This window comes from Euwallacea fornicatus, chromosome 3 (assembly GCF_040115645.1).
Source record: "Euwallacea fornicatus isolate EFF26 chromosome 3, ASM4011564v1, whole genome shotgun sequence".
Classification (NCBI taxonomy): domain Eukaryota; kingdom Metazoa; phylum Arthropoda; class Insecta; order Coleoptera; family Curculionidae; genus Euwallacea; species Euwallacea fornicatus.
Genome location: NC_089543.1, coordinates 3,905,644 through 3,922,643, shown reverse-complemented (window position 1 = coordinate 3,922,643; position 17,000 = coordinate 3,905,644). Strand labels below are relative to the sequence as shown.

General features: G+C 36.6%; 1 protein-coding gene across 2 annotated transcripts; it reads left to right on the top strand.

Annotated features, from left to right (window-relative positions):
• The first annotated feature begins 3,470 nt into the window (after positions 1-3,470).
• Positions 3,471-15,816, top strand: dyl (dusky-like). 2 transcript variants are annotated; one of them, XM_066302134.1, is made up of 3 exons: positions 3,471-3,633; positions 12,880-12,967; positions 13,347-15,816. In XM_066302134.1, the coding sequence occupies exons 2-3, from the start codon at positions 12,911-12,913 to the stop codon at positions 15,159-15,161; spliced, it is 1,872 nt and encodes a 623-aa protein (XP_066158231.1). In that variant the 5' UTR covers positions 3,471-3,633; positions 12,880-12,910; the 3' UTR covers positions 15,162-15,816. The 2 variants fall into 2 exon arrangements, with proteins under 2 accessions (XP_066158231.1, XP_066158232.1); XM_066302135.1 differs by lacking the exon at positions 3,471-3,633 and adding an exon at positions 12,280-12,523.
• The last annotated feature ends 1,184 nt before the right edge of the window (positions 15,817-17,000 follow it).

The following is a 17,000-nucleotide window of genomic DNA, read 5'->3' as shown; positions in this document are numbered from 1 at the left end:
AAGCCAATTAATGAATGATTTAATATGAAATATCTATACTAAATCGTCGTAAAATATTTGAAACGCAACATCTGAAGATCATATTGAAGAATTATTAAAGGTTATGAATAAAAGATGTTGAGGAGTAATTAAAAATAAGACATATGCTATTAGATAATAAGTAAAAGATTTAATTGTAAGGGGAAATATCAAAAATGTTTTAGTGGCTTCACTTTTAGCCAATATGTTTTAGATGTTTTAAAATTTAGAGTTTAAAAACATTTAACACATAAACCTTAACCTTAATATATTTGTTTTAAATTTTAATTAATAATTAATATAGTCGATCATAGCAAATTCACTTTGTTACAGAAGGAGCTCAAACTTAAAAAGTTGCTCCAGATATCAGCGATAGCATATATGGTTTTTTGGAGCTCCTTTCAGGCTCTAAAATATAAAAGGTAATGCCTTGGGAGCGAATAACCATTAAACTTCTTTAACGTATAGATAGAGGTTTACAGTTACTTGTTACCATCTGTTTGCTATAATTGGAGCGGAAATTGTAACCCTCCTCATACAAACAATGTATTTTGGCAAGCTTCACTTCTCCCTAATTTCAGTATACCGGATGTCAAATAAAGCCGCAAAATAACGCCTTATTCGGGCCCTTTTCCTTGACATTGGAAAAATATAAGGTCAGACTTATTGCGCCCAATGTTGCAGTCACATTGGAAGAGATAAGTTTGCACAAATATTAGCTCTTCCTTCGTATATAATAACCAGATCAGAAACAATGTAGTTGACCCAGTTATGTAGATGCAATTTGCTGCAATGACATGAAAGGTAATTGGGAAGTTTTTAAATTAAACTTGCAATATTACTTGAAGCAATTTAGTTTGGAGGAACTTCGTGGTAGGTGCAATATGTTTGTTAGACTCCCAGTCACTTTTACCCCTAAGTCACCAACCATGTGCTCCTAAACGGTCAAAATCTCCTGTCCGAGAACCTGCCTAAGTAGAAAAAACAAGTATTTTCCCAAAGAGATTAACGCAATAGAATTCTAATAAACATTGCGCTCTTGGTACTCCCTAATTACCAATTAGTATAACCCAGAAATTGCTAATCTCAGTTTGTCTATGATGCCAGTTTAGTGCGAATTAATAAACTTTGTCTTAATTTGCCAAGTTTAAGGTGTAAATCCCGAAAACTGCTGGCAAACAGTGCCGATATCAGCTTTTTGTAACTGATATTCGGGAGTCAAGATTGCTCTTGTGTAGTTAAATATTTGTTTTAGAACTTCCGTTCATAAAGGGGAACTTTACTGTTTACAAGATATTAGTATGTTTGCTAATATATACAAGCTTCTCGTTTATTTGGCTTTGCTGTATTCTGTATTAAAATATTGTGAACTATTTAATTATGTACATAAACATAAGGTCTGAAGTTTACTGTAACACCAAAGTTAGATGCTAAAATCTTTCACGCCCCAGGCGAAAATTTACATATGCTAGAATATTCTAGAATATCATAATGCTCTGTCAGGACATATATAGTATAATACCTCACCTTTAAACTTTGCGATATTGTGAGCCTTCCATTGACCTGCTACGTCGTGCAATATACCCTACAAGAAGTCTTTCCTCCTTTGTTCTGAGCTTTTTTCTCCGACACCAACGTTTACTTCTTCAAAGAAAGTATTGCATATTTAATATATAGAATAGGTGCTCCGCTCAATTTTGAAGAATGACGATCTGGAAGAGCCGGTTTCGTAATGGGACAAACGTGTTACAGTGCAAAGATTTAGCTATGTTTGAAATGCGACCTGATGAAGAGTGTGGTTAAAGAATTCAGCAAGTTTTAATTGATGATTGATCGATAAAGATATGTTTCCGCAGACCTAGCACCAGACCAGCACTAGAAATCAGCGGTACGTGACCTGTTCTCAAGATCTAACAAATCGTTTATCTCAATGTTATGAGATTTCCTACCTTGCAGTAAGGCACATTAAAACATTAGCATGTGTAACTACAATACAAAACCAAATATCAAATCCTGACCAACTGTTTGCGAGATATTACGTCCTTTCCACTCATTTCACTTGTTTATGTTTTTATATTTGGTTTATCAATATTATTTCTTATGTTATTCTTTCTTCTCTCTTTTCTTGAATTACTAATTAAAGAGTTCATATACCTACTTTAATACATGATAAATTCGTCAAAAACTGACGGAAATATTTTTCATCAAAATGCTAGAAAACGTCAAATATTACTTTTAATTGTGCATTTTTTGATGAAACAAACATGTACCCAGAGTTACCCATCTAGTAGATAAATATGCTTTTCTATGGTTTTCTTATGGAACCCCATGTATATTATGAAGTTTTTGAGTTCTTTGTAAAATTCTGAACTTATTTCATCTGACATACCCATATCTAAGTTCAAAAGTTACTGAAATATTTGCGGAACATGGCAATTAGAGTCGCTTGTTGGATCGCCTGACCTCACCGCTAAGACTTTTTAAGGGGTTATCGGAAATATAGGGTGTATTTAAATAAGCCCAACAATATAGAAGAGTTAAAAATTTTAATTACTGAAGAAGCTCAACAAATACCTCTCCAAAAAATAAGAAAGCTTACGAATAAGCTCTATAAAGAAGCATTCTTCGCTCTTTTCATCAGTAGTGGAATACAAACTTCTTAATCCAGAAACTGGCATAAATATCACCTCGTCTTTCGTAACTCCTTGTTTTTGGATGGTCATCTAATATTACTCTGGGGCTTCTAAAATCGAATCTCTATAGACGCTCAGTACCATTATAATCTCGAAGAACATCGATATTTTTATCCATGAAAAATTATGCATTTTCAAAAATGATTTCCTTCTTCGATGGCAATAATCAGATCTAGCGCTGCCCTATGAATTTATCAACGCACGTTAATCCACCTGATCACCAGTACAACCCTGGTTTTCGCGGGTATTCGGGGGCTTCATAGTTCTGGAGATGACGCAAGATTTGCGGAGTTATAGGTAAGTTTAATTTTTTCACAATATCTTGGGGGAAGTCGCTGTCTTTTATTACTTGATTGTTCACTCAAGAGGTACCACTCGAAGATTTCAATACCCAATCCGGCTGGTACCTCCGCACAAATTCCCCACAGAGGTCATCAGTAACTGCTAATGTTCGTGTAATAACGAAACGGAACAAAACAAGGCGATATTTGGTAAAATGACGTAACAGAGGACAGAATAACCGATGACGATCGAAAGTGCAAATTGGGGTGACTCGGAACCAATTGTGCAACAAACCAAGGCGAAAGAAAGTGAGGCCGATGCGTCAAGATCCTGAATTTCTTCACCAACTCGGTGAGTCCCATCCGGACACAGGCACGGGCTTCTTCATAAACACCCATGCTTCTGAAGACTTGACAATAATACAGAGTGGGGCAAACTTTCACGTCGATATATAAAACCAACGGAACATATTAAATTGTATTACTTTTCTTTTAACTTGGTAACAGCCGGTGCGTCGAAATTTCGTGTGTTATTCGTAATGAACGATCGAAATCGGGTTTAGTGCCGATAAGGATTTGACTTGTTCTTGTGCCCTATTTTTTTACAGGACTTTTTGTAACATTTATTGGATTATTTTGAGGTGAGTTACACATCGAAAATTACAGGATCGTGTTTGTATACAAACAAATCAATACGTTAGATATTAGAGTCAATAGCAACGTTCGTTGACACATTTTTTTTCACAACTTTTGCCGGCATATTTAGAGTTCTAATACTTCTCATTATCGCTCAACTGTGATCAGTTATGTACATGCAGCACCTAGCTGTACCACGTCGTTCCTACCGGTTTTTTGGACAAGTGCTAAAACATCTAACTGGAGTAGTTGTAATAGTTGAGCCATTCCAAGGACTTTTTAATAATTCCGTTGTGGACACATTTGCATTATACCAGAGCAAACGCAACCTGCCTAAAATAACAGTGCGGTCCGGTCTATAAAAGAAATTTTACTCAATTAAGTAGAAAGTCATAGTCAAGGTCGCCTTCACAAGTCGGTACTCCAGATTACTCAGTAGTGGCGTGTCTCACGGCAGTCCTACAAATAACAAATAAAAATCGAGCTTAATTAGGATTTCGATAGTGTTGGAAGTTGCAGAAAAAATTAAAGGAGACTTGGAGAAATCGCAATTGATTCTTGCTGTGTATAAGATTTTATATTAAGAACACAGTAGATTGAAAGCAAGCCAGTGTGTCAATGGACTACCTTGAAGCGAATGCGCACTCGTCTGCATTCGCAATATAATAAACATTAATTCCACGGGTATAAATAATTGTGGTTGGTTGGTATGGGTTCACGCCTTTCTCGCCTTGGCCCGCGGCCGAAATCGATCTCCTCTCCACCTCATATTCTTCTTATGCAAATAAACAATTTTTACTGCGGAAGCCTCTACATCGTCCTAAATTGGTGATGGTCGGCATTATTTTTCTTTCTCCAATCATTCGGTGAAAGTAATAAGTTTGTTAATGGAATTAACAGAGTGTGGGTTGTATAGGATTTATTAGTGGTTGTACGAAGACACTCACTGCTCTGGAACATCCACAAATTTCAAGCATAACTTTGACCTTTAGCTTTCATCCCCGTCTAGTAAACTAACTTAAGCTCATCAATCATATAATTATTGATCTCGAAGTTGTGCATCATTCCTTAAACACACGTTAACGCATAGGTGCATTAAACATGCGGGGCGTTAACAATCTGGAATGGGAGCATACGAGAAAGTAAGCAAATGAAGAGTACATACTTCAAAAGATATCAGAGATGGTTCTTTTATAAGGAACTGCACTCTCATTAACGATTTTTGATTTTTAACAACAATATTTTGTTTTCTACAAAACATACTTAGTAGCAAATAGTAGAAAGTTCAATCCACTTGGTCTAACCAGGTTGAACCATTAATAGCAATGGAAACCAGCTGTAGAAAGTTTGTTCTCCTTCACAGCCTCGATGGTAAGTTGGAACGCTACGTGTGCCTACTAAACTCATAATTTTGCAAAAAATGCGGAATGAATACTGGCCATGTAAGAGTGTAATCTGCAGGAAAACAAGGCTTGATTTACAAGAACCTTACAACCTTTGCAAGCAATCTTAAGGTCAATCTACTGCACTGGAGATTGTTGTGAAGAAATATCTAAAACATATGTTACAAAACGATCGGTAATGTTGAAGCACGGCCAAATCCAAAACTAAGATTTAATCTAATCTATAAGATCAAGGTCAAGATCGCGGTCGTGTCGGTTTGGTGTCGGTTCCGTTACTGCCAGAGATTGCAGAACCGGGGACCAAGGAGGGCAAAAGCTGAGACAGAGAGCAGTAATAGGAGAAAAATGAGGAAAAAAATAAAAAGAAACTAAACCTGAATAGACGCACAATATCTGGCTGCATTTAATAAACGAATCAATATTTTAAAAACGTCTATTTTTGCCAACATAAAAGTTGAATAACAGTTTCGCTTCAGTGAGATAATGAAATGTACGAAGGAAACACGAAAATAACTGGTATAAAAGTAAAACACTGTATAAAATATTTTTTGTAAGGTGGATAGATGATGAGGCAGATTATAAAGTTCGGTATATTAAAAAACTGCATTTCCACTTCTAAGAGCCGCAATTTCATTCACTTACCATGTGAAACTAACCCCTGAAAACACATGACCCTGTAGATTGAACTATTTGTAAAACATCATCCTATGAATGCGAAAAAGTGGCGTAAATGGTGGATATTTCTTGCTGGAAATGTAAAAAAAAGTCTTGTTAACTAAAAGTATGTGACATTGCTCGATAAATTCAGAGATTCATTTTTGTCCCCCGAAGATAAAAACCGCATAAAAATTATTTGAAAAAAATCCTACATATCCAGGAATCCTCCAGGTTCTAGACCCATGTTTCCTAGTAAAATATTCCCGATTTTTATTAAACGAACTTTGACAGTAAAACAACAGAAGCGATAACCAAGTGGGTATCGTGGTTAGAGGGTGTGTTTGAAAATTATGCATTTTGAGGCTTTATTTCATTTATCGTACAAACTATGGAAGGTGTGATGTAGCTCCTTTTCCTTCAACATCGTGTAGCCCCACTTAAGTAATGTTATGTGGAAGAAGTTCCAAAACTTCAAATAAAAAAAATCGCCTTGTATGTACAAAATCAACATAGCTTCAGTTTTTCTATGACTCTCAAGTATGTGTTATGAAAATCATCTTTCCTTAACATAAGTATAATAATATATATCTAAAATAAAATATGAGGAAAATGATCAAAAGGACAATTACTTCTTCAAATATTAAACATTTATTTGATGGTCATTAAGGAGCTTGCAGAATGATCTAAGATGACATATCATAATTGATTTATCACCATCTGCGACGACATACATGTATGATTATACCGTAGATATAACACCTTTGATATTTTAATCTGCATAAACGCATGTGGATTTTAATCTGCACAATCAGATCTGTAATAATGTTTAACTCTATTCAAGAGAATAATACAGTAATTACATGTTCAGTGAAAATATGCATTTCTAAGATAAATTGGTGTGATGATTGAGATATTTCAACTGATAGTTTGCACAGTTTGGAGTTTTCAGAAAGGAAATAGCCTCCTCGGTTCACGTATATTAAATATTCCTCAATACTTCGTGAAGTTCGATAGTGCCCAGAGAAAGAGACCCTCTAAGAAGTTATTGAGAACCTTAAGTTTTTCAGTAACCTTCTCAGTTTCGAGCTAAAGTACCTAAGAGTTCCTGGGTCTGTTAAGAGCTGTCTTCAGATATTTATCAACAGTTTGAGTAAGTCTCAACGAGTAGCAACAAAAATGGTAAATTTTAGAAGAAATTACTCATAATCAACTTCCAAGTAACTTATTTTGTTTTGGTGTGGTTCGTGGATTGAAGTCTACCAAGACCCTCGACATGCAAGCCAGGACTGCTGGAAGCTACTTCGGATTATTTGGGATTTTATCAAGTGATTTACCGTGAAATGTCAATTCTGTAAGAGTTAAGATTCACCTAATTCTCATTCTTGTAACAATACTTGTAGTGCAAATGAGCAAAGAACTAAAGTGGTTTTAGGGTCGCACAAGTGCTTGTACTCTCGACAAAAAGAGTTTGTTAAGAGATCGAGTGACTCCACCGGCAAAAATCCAAGAACCTCCGAAATTAAGAACGGAAACATATGTCATAATACTGTTTAATAGCAAACGTTATTAGCTAAGGACCTTCACTAATTAGACTTACCCATATTCTCGAGATAGTAGTTGCCAGTTATCTGTCCCGTTGGCTCAGCTGGTGCATGGAAGCCCCAATCAATAACAACCAAAAGAGAAATTTTCAATCAACAATACGAATTAAAAAACAAGTTTAATTGTTTAATTAACCGGTGCTGACACAAAAACTGATTTTTGGCAAGCATCTTCACAGCCAACGAATGTGTGTCAAAGACATACTTTTTCCCAGGGTAATTACGAGGTATGATTTTACGTTCATGTATATATTACATTAATTTTTTAATAGTTTGTTATTACGGGTTTCAATTAATGCTACTATTTCATGTTCTATTAAGTGGTAATCAGTCAGCGTTACCGGCTTATACATGTTCTCTTGCATTCGCTGTGTATTCCGTGCGCTCTAATATTTACTCATATGCAGAATAAAATTAGTTCAATAAGCCACTAACGGTATCGATACTCGGATTAACTCTTTGAATCTCAAGCGAATCTTCTTACATTATAAATTTGCTTAGTTGCAGTTATTTTCTAAAGAATGCAAGTGTGGAAGTTAGACGAGATCAACGAGCCAAAGTTATGCCAAATCTAAATGAAACATTCCCAAACATATTAAAATCAAACATCAATTATTACAAATATGTATCACCTTGCATTAAACCAATTTCCTTTCTTAATAATGTATGTCTATTACCACTAAAATCCACAGCCAATTAAGAACCTTATTAAACAGTACTCATGCCATATTATCTCAAGCCTGTTATGCAAACTCGGAAGATATGTGTCTGTAACAGAACAGTACCTGTTACGTTACGCATTTTTAAGCCCGAATACGACAGCACGCCAATATCGCATGAGTCCCAATAATATGGAAGAAGGTCACTGTTCACAAGAGAAATTTGTTTTTGATTAAAAATAAACATTGTTAAGAAATGTAGAAGACTAATTAGCAAAAGCAGTTAATGATAAACGGAACTGAGCTACCTCGCTATGGGCTTAGTTGTTTTCTTGTACGATGCGGCTTTCGTATTTATATAGATTCAATATACAGTGTGTTTATTAAGTATATATGAACTTCAGTCCGTACCCACTTGCCTCTTGAGATACAGAGCTTAAAAAAGCCTCCCAGACCGGCAGATTTGAATCCTTTGGATTATTTTATGGGGATCACGTGAAGTCACTAGTTTACAAAACTCCAGTCCAAAATCAGCAAGATTTAAGAAACAAGATATTTGAATTGGGTGTCATTATTGATCAGACACCAGGTATATTCGAAAGAGTCCGTTAATCAATGTTAAGGCGAATTAATGCGTGCACTGCAGTAGGCGGCAATAATTTTCCAAAATTATTGTACATGTTATTACCTTATTCGTAGAAGTAGTTTATTCTTAGTTTTGTAAGTGATCTAGGTTTGTCACATCACATATAACGAACAGATACATTTTACATATAAACAACAAGATATATTTTTCCGCCTATTTTTCAAAAACTCTCAGTGAAAACAACTTACAACTTCCAACGCAGGTTTAACCTTAAACCCGTTTTTTTGCAAAACGGCTGTTTTCAACGACAAATATTAAGAGGCATCGATTGTTAAATGCAGGTACAACACTGTATATGGCGTCCTCTAACAATAAACAAAAAATAAGTAAATATTTGAGTTTCTCATCACCGATACTCCCAGTGTCGAGAATTCCGTCAAACTGACATGTTATTGAACAGAAATATAATCAGAGTACCAAACGAAGAAATTTTTTTAAACCCCGTCTACCAAGAACTAACCCAATACAGACCCATGTTCTCGTGAACTTTTAATTTTAAAATTAAAGATTCACTCCTTAAAGTTTGTACAGGTACTTAATAAACACCCTGTATAAACTTGGTATGTGTGGCTCTGCTGAGAGGTAGTTTTAAATAAAGAACAAGGTGCAATTATTTTTAAAGTAACGTTGATTGGATTCTTGATGATTCGAACAGTTAGATGGGGATATTAAGAAGCACTCATGTAATTAGTGAGAAAAATGAAACTTTTTTGTGATCAGTGGGACAAAAAATGTCAGATATTATGGAAAAAATAGATATGGCGAGAAGCAGAGTTGAAAAGTAATTCCAAAGTACCACTCTTACATATAAATTTTAAGCGTAAAACAAGAACGCCATCGGAAGCCTTAGCGTTTCTCCTTCAAACTCACTAAAATATCCATTACTAAAGCTCAGAGTAGTTAAATGTGTTCTAATTCGTTTAAACCTCTGGAAATGCTTTAACTTCAGTTCATTTATTTATTTTCCAAATTCCAAACTAATCGTTATTATTATATTTCCACTTCAGCATATTCTAATAACAAATTACTATATTCCCCAAATTTGGATTTAAATATTTCAAATAATAACGAACAACATGAATTTTATGTGCGTGTTAATCTGTTCACGTCTGATATTTGGAAATCGACCTTGCAATATCAGGAATAGGCGGAATAGCATCCGTCCACTAATGAGAAATGAAATGCAGGTACTGGAGCATAATCTTATCTATTTTTCATTATCGACCGAGATTCCTCTGGCTGTAGAAAGTAGAACAAGTGCACCGTCTCCTAATCTACCTCCACAGTAGGTTAAAAGACGTCTAGTAAAAGCTAATTTATTTCAATTCTTGTTTCGGCCTTAATGGGAAATAGCATAAAATTTAATGCTACTGCTAGATTCTTGGAAGCAAAAATCTGCAAGTCTTTTTTTCCCTACAAATCTGCGAATTTTCATTTCTTTCAAAGGGCTTCTATCAACAGTGCCAAAAACCACACATTTCTTTGCAGTCGATTAATTTTAATCTTTCATTTAAACGAGTCAAAGTAGATTAACAAAGTTATTAAGCTCTGTCTTTGTCACCAATAAGTTGGTTAATATACTGAAATACTGCCGCCTATGTATTTAGTTAATTACCTGAAATATATTTTTTTATTGTTTTTCTCCACGGAGTGGAACTGACTAATTTAGTTATACGTATAGGTTGGTGAAACTTTCCTATTTAATAACGATGGCGACAGTTTTTTGAAACAATAAACAATCCGTGTGATGCAACAAAAGGAGAAGGAAAAGTTGCTTTGCATGTTTGGAAATATATTCAGTTTAATTAATTAAATTCTGTGAAGAAATGTCGCTTGGAAAGCATACGCGCATACAGGAAGATCTTGTAAACTAACAGTGTCATAAATGTGTCAGTGCACAAACTATCAGTATAAAATCTATCTTAAAATTCCTCAAAATTCTAAACTATACACAACCACATTAGTACAACTGTTCTCAATACTCACAACTTCACCTTGGATGTAAGGAGGAAGTGAAAGGGAGGAAATTGTCAATAAATGCAGGCAGAATAGAGAAGATACCTTTTGTATTTCGACCTTTATACCAATACGTCCCGGAAAGTTTGCAGTAGAAATCAATTAACAGAAATACGACCCTCTACACGCTGACGCGCTTGCGCTAAATGATGAACCAATGAGAACTCGGCACTAAACAGAGCTAACATCCGTAATTGTCGAGAATTAATTAGTGTAGAGAAAAACGTTAATCAGACAGATTTAATAAAGATACATACAGATGTGAACATTTGACCGCACAACGAACAATTTAACGAACAGAAGTCCAAACAGGCACAATAAGGGTTTCAAGAGGTTGTTTGTCTCATCCAGGAATAAGTATTTTCTTCGGCGTTCGGTTCGTTATATTCTTTGCGATGAAATATTTAGATCTACAAAACAGAACGTGCAGATGCTTAAAAAGAAGAAAATATTATTACACAATTAATAAATTAAATGCGTGGTAATGTTGTTAATTTAATTCTGATTCTGCGTGAATTTGTTCTAGTGAGTAGTGAGCAGACACGATATTTCTATACCTTTCAAGAAGCATGTGATAGAAATTTATGTTAACACTTTAAAGTTCGAGTTCGCTGATTCGGAGCAGATCTGATCAAAGATCTTCTGTGTGTGTACTTCAACTGAACTCATGGGCTTTTATGATGTAAATATGTTTCTATTATCCATCTTTTTGTGTTAAAGGCTCCACCAGCAAAAATGAATTACGAGGAGTGAAATCCGCAAATGGTCATAAATATTCCATATTTAAGTAGCTTTCTAAATTTCTTAGCGGTCTCTAAATGAGAAGTATATCGAATAGAATAATTGTTAACAGTAAAAGTGTGCGACAAGGCATTAAAAATTTTTGTCACGATTATTAATTTCGCCTTTTTATTAAAATGCAGTCAATTTAGTTAATGGTTTATTGACCGACATGAAATTGCTGTTGCGGTAGTTAGGGATATGAATATAGTACGGAAGCGGCAGGTGACAAAGATAAATTGTATTTTTCTACATCAATACGATCAAGAGCACCTTTTTACTTTAGCATGTCCACGATGTAAGCTATGGCTTTACCTGTATCTTTCCAGTTTCATACACCATTGTGTCTTTTTGAGCAAGACCCAGAACATGGCAACGCACATTCACTCGCAAGAAGCGGCATCGAATAAACTCTAGATGAAGACTAAATATTTTCATTTAATACTCCGAAGGCGACAGTATGCTAAGAAAATGAAAGCAAAAATTGATCGGGAAAAATGAGGAAGACAGCAAAATTGCATTACTCTTCTGAAAACTTCTATTGTCTCAATTCTTGGAATTTTTGCACTTCTCATATGACATCGACTTCTAAGGGGAGTCACGCTTTCTCCGTTCCTCTTGAGGTACTAGCAACCTGGAGTAACCTGAACCAACCCGATTCGACCTTGATATGCGTACGTTATAGTACAAATGCCTACCGACATGCTACTTCTAGGCACAACCATCATAGAATTTTTTCACTGCATCGCCCAATCACAGAGAAAGTCAACTAGTTCCCAGAAAAGGAAAAAAATTGCTTTGTCCGCGCAAAAGTGGTTCAAAGACAAAATAAAATTAATGAAGATCCACCGCTTCAGTATTAGCACCGTATTAAGCAGTACCTGTGCCAGTACTGCTTAAGCCCCCATGCCGTAAAGAGTAAAGAAAGGAAGAAAAGCTTGTAATCTTCGCGGCCGGTGCATTCGTAGTGTGTCTGCCGCCTCGGAACTGTGTTGATTTCGAAGAGTATGTCAATGGGTCATATTCGTCAAACGAAGAAGTAGCAGACTTCACTTATTCGACACGACGTTGCCGGGTTTGCGTGACTTCATCTAGCGCTAAGAAATTTATCGGTTCCGAAAACAATCTTCAGCGTGAGTAATGTGAAATACTGATATGCAAATTTTGCCCGAGTAGCTGAAGACTCTTTGTTTACCTTTAAAACCGCACTCATGATACTTTTAAATGTATTCCAACATTCCGGATTTAAAAACTGAGCTTCTAGACAGACGTCATCATTAGCAGACAGCGAGTTGGGTATTGGTGAAAGTAACTAGAGAAATTACAAATCCGCTTCGATATGGTTTATTTGTGATTTTTATATGCGATTTAAATTAGCATTTATATGACTTCCATTAAGAAACATCGGCAATAGAAAAGTCGTAATTAATAAATTAGGCAACGACGTTGAACCATTCATTCCAAGGTGCTTTCATTTCTTTGATTGCAGACAAGGAAGCGGCTAACCTGGCGGAACCAACATGACAAGGTCGCGGATGCTGAACATACTTGGCACATTGGCAGTCTTTTTGTTAGGGGTAAGTATTTAACTATCTTTTTTTGTAATAAATGTGTTAACGCAACATGTTTTTGAATGTAGTGCCATTACATGATGCAGAGATATTTCTTCTTTTTTTCTCGCTACCTTTGTTTCAAGAACGAATCTAACGAATTTTCCGCGCAGGGTTGAATCAAATTTCCCCAAACCTTTAGAAATATAAAGGGTGTCTTCTTGTTTTCATCGTAAAACTTTATGATCGTCCTTCGCAGCTCATTAACATCGGTGTGTATAAACTTATCAACGGTATCTTTCACAGTTCCCCATAAATAATAATCAAATGGGGAAAAATCTGGTGAACCTGCCGGCCAACTCCATTATTTAAAATTACGTTCTGTAAAAAGTCTATATTTTTACAGAGAATAAACTGCGATGCTCCGCTCACGGACTCAGCATCCCTACCTCTGGAACACAGATCCGTCTATGGGCCTCCCTTATCGGCACCAGGCTACGTCCCACAATCCCTCGTATCCCTCGGTGGGGGTGGAGGAGGCGGAGGAGGTGGAGGCGGCGACGAGCTTTGGCCCTTAGACACCCCCGATATGCCACAGATCAAGCATCTACAAGTGCAGTGCGAGAAGACTCACATGCGTGTAAATATCGAATTCGATCGTCCATTCTACGGAATGATTTTCTCGAAAGGGTTCTACAGCGACCCCCACTGCGTTCATCTTAAGCCTGGTACTGGGCATCTCAGTGCTACTTTCGAAATCTTCTTGAACAACTGTGGTATGTCTTCGTCGGCTAACCATAATGCGGCTAGCTACGGAGGACCTACCCCTAGTGGCAGCTACGTAGAAAATACCATTATCATTCAATACGATCCCTACGTGCAGGAAGTATGGGACCAAGCCAGGAAGCTCAGATGCACTTGGTATGACTTCTACGAAAAAGCTGTGTCCTTTAGGCCATTCCAAGTTGATACTATTCATGCAGTCACCGCAAATTTTTTGGGAGACAACCTCCAGTGTTGGATGCAAATTCAAGTGGGGAAAGGACCTTGGGCTTCAGAGGTATCAGGAATTGTGAAGATCGGTCAAACGATGACCATGGTGCTTGCTATAAAGGACGATGAAAACAAATTTGATATGCTCGTACGCAACTGTGTGGCTCATGATGGTAAGCGAGCACCGATTCAGTTGGTAGACCAGTATGGCTGCGTAGTGAGACCGAAGATAATGAGCAAATTCCAAAAGATAAAGAATTTCGGGCCTTCAGCATCGGTAGTATCATTCGCCTACTTCCAGGCCTTCAAGTTCCCGGATTCTATGAACGTGCACTTCCAATGTGTAATTCAAGTATGCAGATACAATTGCCCCGAACCCAAGTGTGGCGGTCACGGACTAGGACTAGAATACGGCGCACCAGCTTTAGCAGGAAACGGTTTAGGTGGGGGAGATTACGCCCATGGCAATATTGGGGCAGAATATGGGCCTCCACCAGCCAGTGAATATGGACTACCACCGGCATTCCCTGATCCTCGACATCCTTCCGGGCCCACTGGAGCTTATTCCGAACAAAATCCGGATGTAGTACCTGCACCTCAAGCTCAAACTTCTTCATCTTCGACATCAAATCCTCCAAACTTGTCATCTCCAGCTCCTCAAGCAACCGCTCAGAGCAGCAATGAAGTCCACTTACCACCTCCACCTCCACCTGGACACCACGGTTTGTACAATACTGTGAAAAGGAAAAGCAGTAATGTAAATGAAGAATTAGAAGGCAATTTGGCAACTCTGGGAGGCCGGCCGAGATCAGTAGAGAACCTTCCTGCAGAGCTGCAAGGGGCTAGACGCAGGCGCAGTCCTGAAGTCATGAACTTCGTAGTCAGTCACGTATACAAACGTGAAGCTCAAGAAATGACTGACGTGAACACTAGTCGGACCATTCAAGTAGTAGCTCCAGGAGATGTAAACTTTGCCCTGAATGCTGCTCAAAATAACGAAACAGTAGTAATACAGTCAACATCCTCTCAAGATCCGGAAACCATCTGCATGTCAGTTCCCAGTTTCGTGGCTGGATTAGTGATGCTGCTGTTAGTTCTAATTGTAGCTAGTTTAGTTGCAGCCTTCCTCTTTGTGAGAGTGCGGGCGATAGATAGAAAAGGACTGGCAACAAATTTCGTTAATCCTCACGCTTACGACAATTCTGAATTCGTGAAAGTGGCAAACTGACTTTAAAAATTGTCCATAGAGACTATAGTGAAGGTTCCAAAGATGTTCAGGTTTAAAGTGATTGCGACAAGCCTTGGTCAGGTTCCCATCCACCTACGACCATCACTGACGATTTGTGCTCGTAACCAGCACATGAACTGCTGTTACCAGCATGACTCTTTACTTTATTTATTCTAATTTATTTTTTTCATGTAAGACATTATCTTCAAATGTCACTCACACTGTACCATACATGTATTAGTTGGGGATTTTGATTTGTTGAGCATTCACAGAATAAGAGATTATGACTTTTGAAACGTCTCAGCCAGTTTAGACGTAGGAATATGGTTGTGAGTCATATACGAATCCCCGATATCAAAATTCGAGCGATCCTAGTCTTGTAGTTAGCTATTAGATTATTACATAAATGTACATAATGTGAGTAGGTATTACTTTATTGCTATATTGTGCTAATTAATACTCAAGAGTTAAAACTGTCCCTTCCTTCTCTAATGAGTTGATAGCTACCTACCGATCTCCGCAAGAAAAATGGCTCTTAGCAGTATTACTATGCATTTTTTCAGAGGTGATACAAATTGTAAAAATCATTCGACTGTTGTAATAAATTTTATTTGTTAATGACGCGTGTTCTCTAAATATAGCTATTTATTTATGATTGGTTTTTATTGTGAATATCCTTAATAAAAAATTAAAACAAATGAAATAATGAATAAATAATTGATGAAGTTTCCTTAAAAGCGTCCTTTTCAAACTTTCAGTCATCAAGGGCATAATTGAAAAAACTCATTTGTTCACTACGCCAACCAGTATTAAATAGATAAAGCCTCAAATTTTGACATTTGACACATGTGTTCGCTAAAACCATAAATAACCTCTCCATTTACATGTTTAACTAATTTCTGCAATAAAAGACCTAAATAATTCCCCATATCCTAAAAATACATAAATTTCCACAACCATAATAATGTGTGTATCATATTTTATTAAATTATGCATAAACTAATTCCAAATTTGTAATATATCGGGACATTCGCAACGAAACGGATACAGAACACGTGGATGCAGAGAACATCAAAACAATGAAAATAAATGCAAATAATCGTAAAAAAAACTTAGAGAGAAAAAGAATAAGACTTAATACGACTTTGTGCGTTTTTATAACTGTGTTCAGGCTTTAAGTTGGCCCTGTATACTGAGTAGTGCCATTTATATTCGAAAACTTGATCAAGATGCAGAAAAAGTGACGCGGCAAACGGCACTGATGAGATATTTCCCTGCAGCCCCAATATCTGTCGTTAACATTGCCGATTTCTACCTGCGATTAACTGACTCGAGGTGGCTACAAGCACCTGTGCTATGTCGTTTTCAATGAATTGTCTTTAATACAAAATCACATTTATACTACAAGTGACAATTTTATCCCTAAGTTGTCTCGAAGAGTTTACCACTATGTAAGTCCTGGTAAAGCAGAAACTTCAATAATAATCTACACGACGTTAATAGAAATTGTGTTGATTTGGTTCGATATAATATGGGAATTCAAAAACAGGAAACACAAAGTCAATTCTTTAAAATTGCCAACGTTTCGCAGTTTTATTGTGGCATCATCAAGACAATTCTATTCCTCATAGTCCAATAACAAATCAAATACGCTTGCATTGATCTATACAAGTTCATGTAGGACCAACGAACAATGACAATTAGGAATACAACAGATTTAAAAAAATAAAATAAACATCTACGTGAATGGCACAAAATGCAGTACAATCAGTATATAACATCGATATAACTGTGCAAGGTGTGTTATTAGAGCAGAATGGTCAGAAAAAGAACTGTCCT

Excerpts from the sequence above, each read along its gene's own strand:
- dyl (XM_066302134.1), top strand. The coding sequence starts at position 12,911 with ATGACAAGGTCGCGGATGCTGAACATACTTGGCACATTGGCAGTCTTT. Across the intron at positions 12,968-13,346 it reads TGGCAGTCTTTTTGTTAGGG|AGAATAAACTGCGATGCTCC; the intron begins GTAAGTATTTAA and ends ATATTTTTACAG.